Below are 9,015 nucleotides of genomic sequence, written 5' to 3' on the forward strand. Positions count from 1 at the left end.
GAACATAACATTTCAACACAACAACGTAGAAAAACACCCTAGTGGAGTACAGAAACTCACCTTAAATCATTTGTTCTCACTAGCTTAGTTTGTCCAAACGATAGAGCCTCATTTGTCCTAATAGCTAAGCATGACAACCCATACACCAATTAAATCAAAGGTATTTAACTCAAAAACCCAAAAACCTAGTATCTTATAGGAGCTTTTCAACTATTTTAGAAATCCTTCTCTTTTTTTTTTCTCAATTTCACGAATGCAGTGAGATGCAGAAGCTTACCAACTCACCGGGTTCTCTACTTTCCAGGCTTGATCCTCATGATCATTGCCCTATGCAAAAAATTCATCAGCTTTCTATTCTTCGAAGCAACTAAAGAAGAAGATGCAGAAGGAAAAAAAATGTAAAAAAAAATTGAGAAGAATTTTCTCTCTGCTGAATAAGGCTTCTTACTCATATATGTAACCCTTCTTGCACAGCCACCAACCCCACTTAAGCCATCCGTTAGCAATCCTTTTTTCTCCTACTAAGGAACCAACCAGTTCCATTCTAACTGAACCAGAATTGAGACTCAACTATTTACCAATCAGTCTCCAAAATTTCCAAGTTTTACAGTAGAGCTTGCCAATCCCTCAATTTTTTTCAATTTACTCTTCCTCCTAAATTTTAGATTTTACTGGAAACCGGGTGTGACATCTTTTGGCTATTTTTCAACTATTTCAACTAAGAACATTGAGAAGGGGGCATCAACACGAGTCTCGAATAGGTGCATTAGCTTGGATTAGTCTCGTTCTCACAGTCAGAGGAATGCATGCTAGAATTATTAACAACAATTTTAGGGCCCGAGACCACATCGTGAATATTATACGAGACATGGGTTAGAGGTTTATGGCCTCAAAATGGTCTCCCTCAAGTAAACAATTGGCAAGTGGAGATGATGACAACATGCTTTTAATTTGGGACAGATCCATGGCCTCTTCTAATACAACAACTCCGTGGTTACACAAGTAAGAAGACCACACCGCTACGGTGAAAGCCTTTACTTGGTGTCTGTTACAGGGGAGCTTGTTAGCCTCGAGCGGTGGCAAAAGTGATCGATGCATCAGGTTCCTAAATATGAACACTGGCACTTGCTTGAAATTAGTCGACACCGATTCACAAGTGTGTGCTCTTCTATTGAATAAGCATCAGCCTGAACTGCTTAACACCCATGGTTCTACAAACAATTAGCTCATTTTATGAAAATATCCAACCATGACAAAGATGGCAAAGCTCCATGGCCACACAATCCAAATTACTTTACACTGCTGAGGTAATTTAATGATTCAATTTCCTTTATGTTATGCATAATAGGGATTTAGTTTCTATTTTGTGCAGCTCATGCAAATTTGGCATCTTTGTTTGCAAAGTCCAAATGGATGTACGGTGGTGACTTCCAGCAGCAGATGAGACACTACAGTTGTCGAATGTGCTCAAGACTCCTAAACTAGCAACTCGACATGAATCTAAATTGAAACTTGAGTCATTTCCTAATGTAGCTCGTATTCGATGAGCATGCAAATAGTGGTGGAGCTAGAATTTTTTTTTGTTAGAATTAAATTGTATATTTTTACTGTAGTAAAAATGCATTTTCACTATTTTGCGTTAACCAGACTACTTGGAGCAACCTTGAGGGAAAATAAGTTTCGAAACCACTCTATATATTGCAGGTCCATAGGGTGAAAATATCTACCTACATATGATACTAGTGAAGACAAAGTAAGGAACAAACTTGGCTTTTGTCTCTTTTATTTTTCTTCCCTTGCTTTCCTTTTGTCCCAGTTATGGCTATTGATTGTCCTATATGTACTTGTTTGTAGATCTCTAAGATTTTTCGTGTTTATTTTAGTTTATTAATTAAATAAATTATTTCAACTATGACATTTGATGGTTTTCCAAAAAAAAAATAATAATCTTTAAAGACAGAATGAGAAAAATATTAGGTGATAGGATCTCTCATTTTTTATATCTAAGGAAATTTATCTTTCACAAAAAAAAAATATAAAATTTAGTTCTTGCCAATTTTAGAAGTGGATAACAAAAGACAATTAACCATATTGTATTTCCTACTTTTGATTGATATAATAATTTTAACCTTCAACAATTACAAATTCTATCATTTAGGTCTTTATTTAAAAAAAATCCAATAAATTTATAATTAAGACCATATTGGCAAAATGCGTAAATGTTAATCGTTAAATTTATTAAATTTTATAGAATTAGGACAAAATTAATAAAATTTATAAACATTAAGGGCTATAATAAAAAAAAGGATAAATTGACAAAAAAAATCATGATTAATTATCTATAGCTACTCATTTTTAAAATTAAAAGAGATTAAATTACTCTGATGTTAAGAAAGACCACACAAGTGTTTTTACCGAAATATTATGAATTAATATCTTATTGACAAAATATCATTTTAAAACAAGAATTAAGAAAGAAAATGAATAAAGATTTTTATTTAAAAAAAATTAAAAATAAAGATTATTATTCTATTCACTTCCAATATAGTTTTTTAACTCTACAACTACAACTAGGAGATATGTCTGTTTAGATAATTTTTTACATATGACAGTGTTTTACAGTACTTGTGGAGCTTAAAAGAAAAGTAACTTTTTATAAACATGCATGGCTTCTCCACAAGCAAACCAATTTTACATTCAGACCATGGTTTTATGGTTTTACCCACAACTCTACACTTGGTCAAAGGGATTACAACTTTTAAATTAATGGCGAAGTTAAATTTAACAAAGTAAAGCCTTTAACTTTTTCAGATAAAAAAGAAAAAGAAAAAAGAGAATGGTGAAGTGACTTACTTGAAGAAAATATATGAAGCACAAGGTGTGGATGATATCAAACAATACATTGATACTTTAAACCTAAAGCAGTTTGTTTGCTCTTTTGACCAAATGAAACCAATTTGTGTTCAACAAATTGGTTCAACACAACTTTATTTTAAGAAATGAACACAACGTTTTAGGAACTGAGATTTTCTTCTATACCTGCCGAAGGAAAAATGAGGATTAGGATAAGAATAAGGGAGATGAGCTTTTAAACAAGGCAGTCCTAACAAAGCTAGCACTACGCATAGTAAAAACAAAAAAAACAAAAAAAAAAAGGCAGGGTTGGTTAATTGAACATACAATGGTGAAAAAGTATAGTCTATGGGAAAGAGTTACTGAAAAAAGGGACTATTGGTTTAAATACCATATATGCAGCACCCTTGGGTGTATTTGGCTTCAATATGCATCCTTGTTGGACAATAATACAGGATAGGAAACTAGGCAGCAGATGATTTAGCTGCTTCAATGCACAAAAGGAGACAGAAAGAGCTAATGTTTAAAAAGAAGTCAGAAAACGCGTCCTACAGAACTTAGTTTCTTCTTTTTTATCCAAAATTGGCCAATTTTCCTAAACATTTCAGAAACTGGTTCATTTGCCTAATTTTTCTTTAAAATTGACCTGAAAAATGGGTTACCTCAATCTCTTCTATTAATATTTTCCAGATTGACTGACATTATGTCTTGAATCATTTTGTCCAAGTTGCAGTAAGAAGGCCCACTTTCCTTAACACTCTCTTGAGCTTGCTTTGAAATCTCTTCCATTGACTTCATTATTTCTTCATTCTTCATTTCAATCACGTCCCTAACCATTTTTTCAATAATGGATCTATGACAACTATCTTTCATATCAAAACCCACTCTCCACACATAACTCACGCATCTGCTGTTGACATATTGATCCACAAATAGAGGCCAGCAAATCATGGGAACCCCTGCGTATATACTCTCCAAGGTGGAGTTCCAACCGCTATGAGTCAAGAATGCACCCACAGCAGGGTGGGCTAAGACCTCTTCTTGAGGTGCCCAGCTCACTATCGATCCCTTCCCTTTTGTATTGTCTTTCAGGTCCTCCAATATTTTCCTTGGATCATCCTCTCCAATAATGGCGTTGGACCGTATGACCCATAGAAATGGTTTCCCACTGTTAACCAAGCCATGCCAAAATTCAAGCATTTGGTCAAGGGTGAAGGTCACTACACTCCCAAAGCTAACGAAAACAACTGATTTTGATGGGTGAGAATCAAGCCAAGTGAGGCAACCTTTTTCTTCTTGCCAAAAAATACTTTTTGTCGAAGCTAAAGCTGTTGGGTCGTCCACATTGGAGAGACAATGCAATGGTCCGATAGTGTAAATTTTGGAGAAAATAGAAGCGAGCTTAGATATAAAGGGTGTTTCAAGTTGTTCGAACGTGTTGAGGATGAGAGCAGATGCTCGTCGCATGGCCGAAGCTTGGGCGATGAAGAAGTCGTAGAGCAGATGATCATCGGCTTTCTCAAGCCTACAAAAACTTGGAAGATCTCGATGTCGTAAAACATTCTCCAAACCAGGAATGCAAGTCACTAGCTTGTCCATGTCTTTATCTGCAATGTCAATGAAACATCTAAATAGCTTTGTCCTCTATTTGCTCTGCTAAAATTAACTATTTCCACTAACCTGGTAATGGGAGTTCCCCTCCTTCAACGAGGTTGGACAAGTTGAAGTAAGTCCAGGTGCAGCAAGCACTGTAGGTGCGAAAAGCTAAAACAGGGATCCCAAATTCCTCACCGGCAGCAACAGCAGCAGACGACATTATCCCATCAGCTATTATGCAGGTGGGAGGCCGCCCTGATTTAGATCTGAGAGAAACCAGCACCTCAACAACGGCAGGCTTAGCTGCATCCGTGAGAGAGATTAAATAATGAGCGATACCTTTTCCGGGGCGTGGAGAATCAGGGGGTAGACCATCTGGAATTGTTACGAACTGAAATTTAGGAAAGCGGCGAGAAAAGGCGTGGATGTCGATAGAGGAAAGGAAAGTATGGTGGAAGTATTCAGTGTTTAGGAAGGTGATTTGGAAACTTGCGTTGCTGAGAAGCTCTGCTAGCTTCAACATGGGTCTGAGATGGCCTTGAGCAGGGATTGGCAAGATAAGGACATGAGGTGCTTCAGGTTTTGCTTTCTCCATTTCTGATAGCCAATTCGGTGACGAAAGTCTTTTGCCTCCTCCACATGTCCCTCTTCTTCAATTTAAGCCACTCCTTTATATATATATATATGGCTAATTTACTAAAAAAACACCTTTTTATAACATTACTTATCGAAATGGGCCGATATTTTAATTATTTATTGAAAATGACTATTTTTTCCGAAAGCGTGTCTATGTCAGCGTAAAGTTAGGAGACGTGTCAGCAAAACGCGTCTATGGGAGAGTGTTTTGTCCACGTCAGCACAAAGCGCGCCCTCAAGGAAGCACTTTGTGCTGACATGGACAAAATGCTCCTCTAGGAACGCGTTTTGCTCTTTTTTTTAGGGTTAGGATTTTTTTATTGGTTTTAAGTTAGGGTTTAGGTTTAGGGTTTTAATATTTTTAAGAGAAAAATTAATTAAATTAGGGTTGAGGGTTAAAAAATTAATTAAATTAGGGTTGAGGGTTAATTAATTAAATTAACTATTAATTTAAAAAATCTATTAAATTAGGGTTTAGGGTTTATTAATTAAATTAACTATTAATTTAAAAGAATCAATTAAATTAGGGTTTAGGGTTATTAGGGTTAATTAATTAAATTAACTATTAATTTAAAAAAATTAATATATAAATTTTTTATTTTTTTTATTGTAGTAGTATTAGAGAAAATAATTTTGAGAAGACGTTTCTGAATAAATAGTGTCAAAAACGCTTCAAGCAGGATGCACTATCAGTAAAATTATGGAAAAAGCTCTCACGTGGACGCTCTTTTGCTACAGTAGTATCTAAAAAAATAATTTTGAAAAGACGTTTCTGAACAAATAGTGTCCAAAACGCTTTAAGCAGTATGCACTGCCAGCAAAATTACGGAAAAAAGCTCCCACGTGGGCACTCTTTTGCTACAGTAGTTACTATTTGACCTTAGACTATAAATGAGCCAAATTTCATTCTCAAGTTGCATAAGTTACAGCAATGGAAACTGAGGCTAAAGTAAAATAGAAACTGAAGATGAGTGAACGTATTAGTGTTGTTATTTACTATGATGGTTAGGTCCGTAACATCGAGAACAACGTTGTTTTTTTATCGGAGAACACAGTGCGACTGGTTTTTAACCAGAACATAGATTTGACAAAACGTCGTAAAAGAATTAGGCGTAAAATCTTCAGAACGACGCCAATGAAAGTTTTGTCTATTAAGTATCAATTTTGTGCTTCGGTTGATCCCGTAAGATATGACTCATTCGACATCAAAGGTCCTCGTAGCTTGGAGGCAATGGTGCAGGCTCATCTTGTTAATGGATCACCCTATCTTGAGTTATATGTAAAATTTTCATCGTCAAATGATGCATTTGCAACTTCTACATTTACTGCTATTCGAGAGGAATACACGACTGCTGGCCGACACTCCGTTAGTAGGTGGCAAAACACGAAAGTGCTTGCGTTTGGTAGCAGTATGGAATACACAACCCCTGCACGACACTCCGTTAATGGATGGGACATGTACCTCGTTGGGTCGATGTTTGATACTGGAAATACGTACTGGGAATGACATCAACTTCTAGTGGTTGGCAATCCACATCGGATTGGGGACATTATGAAACGTCCAGAAGAAGGGATGATGTACTCCCTACGACATCAACCGGCTAGGAGGCCTCGTTCGTTGCAGATGATGGTGGGTCAGATGATGAGTCTAATGTGGATCCACCTTGAGAGCCTGGCCCCGATGGTGCAGAAGTTGCATTATTTCAGAACCGGAGCCTTTTCCAGCCATACTTGAAGATGTTGAAGGGGGTTCAGATGAAGAATAAGAAGATCCGCGATTCAGGGTGTACTTGCCTCCAGCCTACATGCATAATGTCGATCTATCTCAAGATAATGCGTTGGAGTTTCTAGAGCTACCACACAGAAGGCATGACCGTACAAGTTCGTTATTAGATTCGGGTGAATTGGAAGTTGGTAGGGAGTTTTCTAATAAGGATAGTTTTCTTGGTGCATTGAAACAACATAGCATCATGAAGTGGGTTAATTACAACGTGGTTAAATCCATATCCGATAAGTTTAAGGCCAAGTGTGCAGTGCAAGACGGTACATGTTCATGGAAAATCATGCCCTCATTGAGGAAAAAGATAGGCTTATGGGAGATAAAAAAGTACAAAGGTCACATATATGTATTGGCGGTACAGTATCACTAGGTGTTTGGAGATTTTGAATGATACTGTTATTACGTAATGTTGTATTATTTAACGTACTTTGTTGATAGGTGTTTCACAAGATCATCCCAAGATGGATTTAGATATGTTAGCTAGCTTAATACTACCAACGTGAAGGCGGATCCTAAGACTTCAGTGCCGGTATTAATTACCAATATTCGAAGCCAATTAAAGTACACGCTCTCTTACCTTAAGGTTTGGATAGCTAAACAGAAGGTGTTGGAAAAGATGCATAGTAGGTGAGACGCTTCATAAAATAAAGTGTGGCAATGGTGTCAGGTGCTGGAGAAATATGTCTCAGGTTGCATAATAGACCTTAATACGGTACCTGCTTACTACAATGACTGAATGTTCTGTGGATGCCAAGTGTTCAAGCGTCTGTTCTGGAGCTTTAAGCAATGTCGAGACCCATTTCTATACTGCAAGCCATTGGTACAAATTGACGATACCTTCATGTATGGTAGATATACCCATCGGCTATTGCTAGCTGTGGCACAGGATGGCAGTAGGAGAATCTTTCCAATTACGTTTGCAATAACACCGGGGGAGTCAGCTGATGATTGGGATTTCTTTCTTTCTAGGTTAAGGAGGCATCTCTGCCCCTAACCTGATATATGCGTTATATCGGATCGGGGCACTGGAATACTAGCCACAATTGAGCGACAAGGAAGCCAATGGCATCGCATACACCATCGGTATTGCCTGAGGCACATTGCATCGAACTACTACGGGCAATATCGATCTACAACTGAACGACAGCAAGTGACCAACATGAGTGTTTAATCTCTATTAATATAATTTTGTTTGTAATATTCAATTTATTCTAAATGGAGAAGTGGTATGTAATTTTTGCTATCAACTTATATTGGCAGGGTATGAGATAAGTAAGGACCGTTTTCATGAGATGTTGGTAGTTTTGCGTTCAGTTAACAAAGAAGGTGCAGACTACCTTTGTAACATACCGTTTGAACAGTGGATACAAGCATACAACGGCGGCCTACGATATGGTCATATGACCTCAAACCTGGCTAAATGCATAAATTTTGTTCTAAAAGGAACGCGTCATTTGCCGATAACATCGGTTGTGCGAGAGATATATTTTCGTTTAGTGGCACTATTTCCAAAGCGAGTAGCGAGTTATAAAGGCCAAATGCAGAGAGGCCATATATGATGCGCGAAGGTATTGCGAGAGATTACCAAGGTGAAAGCACGAGCCAACACCATGCACACAGTGTGTCATAATCGCTACAACCTATGATTTCATGTGACGGAGTTTGATAGACCGTACCAAGGTATTATTGAAAGGCAATATTGTGTACACTTGAGAAATAGGACCTGCGACTGTGGGGTGTTTGACGCACTACGTTATCCATGAGCTTATGTAATTGCAGCTTGTCAGAATCTCCGTCTGGATTCCATGACGTATGTCGACCAAGTGTACAAAATAGAATACATGTACAACGTGTGGAGACACGTAATCCTATCTATTCCAGATGAACGTAAGTGGCCGTCTGTATCGCTTGCTTCGTTTAAGCTGTTACTGGATAGAGAATTGCATTGTAAACTAAAGGGTCGACCTTGCTCAATTAGAATATGTAGCAATATGGATATCCAAGAAAGAACGAACCAACAGATGTTGTGCTGATGGTGTAGGAAACCAGGCCATACAACTCGATCATGTCTAAATCGGAATGGCCGATAGTTGTTGTAATAAAATTATGTTGCATTATTTATATTTTATTAAATATATAAAAAATATTAA

The 9,015-nt window shown here is 37.3% G+C and overlaps 1 protein-coding gene across 4 annotated transcripts; it reads right to left on the reverse strand.

Moving 5' to 3' along the window:
- Nucleotides 1-2,829: 2,829 nt before the first annotated feature.
- LOC107948843 (7-deoxyloganetic acid glucosyltransferase) lies at nt 2,830-5,109 on the reverse strand. 4 transcript variants are annotated; one of them, XR_001697572.2, is made up of 4 exons: nt 4,534-5,109; nt 3,516-4,460; nt 3,245-3,337; nt 2,830-3,039 (listed from the first exon to the last, which is right to left on the reverse strand). XR_001697572.2 is itself a non-coding variant. In XM_016883492.2 (3 exons), the coding sequence occupies exons 1-2, from the start codon at nt 5,042-5,044 to the stop codon at nt 3,517-3,519; spliced, it is 1,455 nt and encodes a 484-aa protein (XP_016738981.1). In that variant the 5' UTR covers nt 5,045-5,109; the 3' UTR covers nt 2,830-3,039; nt 3,516. The 4 variants fall into 4 exon arrangements, 2 of the variants coding, with proteins under 2 accessions (XP_016738981.1, XP_040967313.1); XR_001697571.2 differs by having other exon boundaries at nt 3,245-4,460; XM_016883492.2 differs by lacking the exon at nt 3,245-3,337.
- Between the last annotated feature and the right edge of the window lie 3,906 nt (nt 5,110-9,015).

The sequence above is a fragment of the Gossypium hirsutum genome, chromosome A04 (assembly GCF_007990345.1).
Source record: "Gossypium hirsutum isolate 1008001.06 chromosome A04, Gossypium_hirsutum_v2.1, whole genome shotgun sequence".
NCBI lineage: Eukaryota > Viridiplantae > Streptophyta > Magnoliopsida > Malvales > Malvaceae > Gossypium > Gossypium hirsutum.

Coding starts and splice junctions, on each gene's coding strand:
- LOC107948843 (XM_016883492.2), bottom strand. CDS start 5,044: ATGGAGAAAGCAAAACCTGAAGCACCTCATGTCCTTATCTTGCCAATC. Junction 4,461..4,533: donor AGGGGAACTCCCATTACCAG/GTTAGTGGAAAT, acceptor TTGACATTGCAG/ATAAAGACATGGACAAGCTA.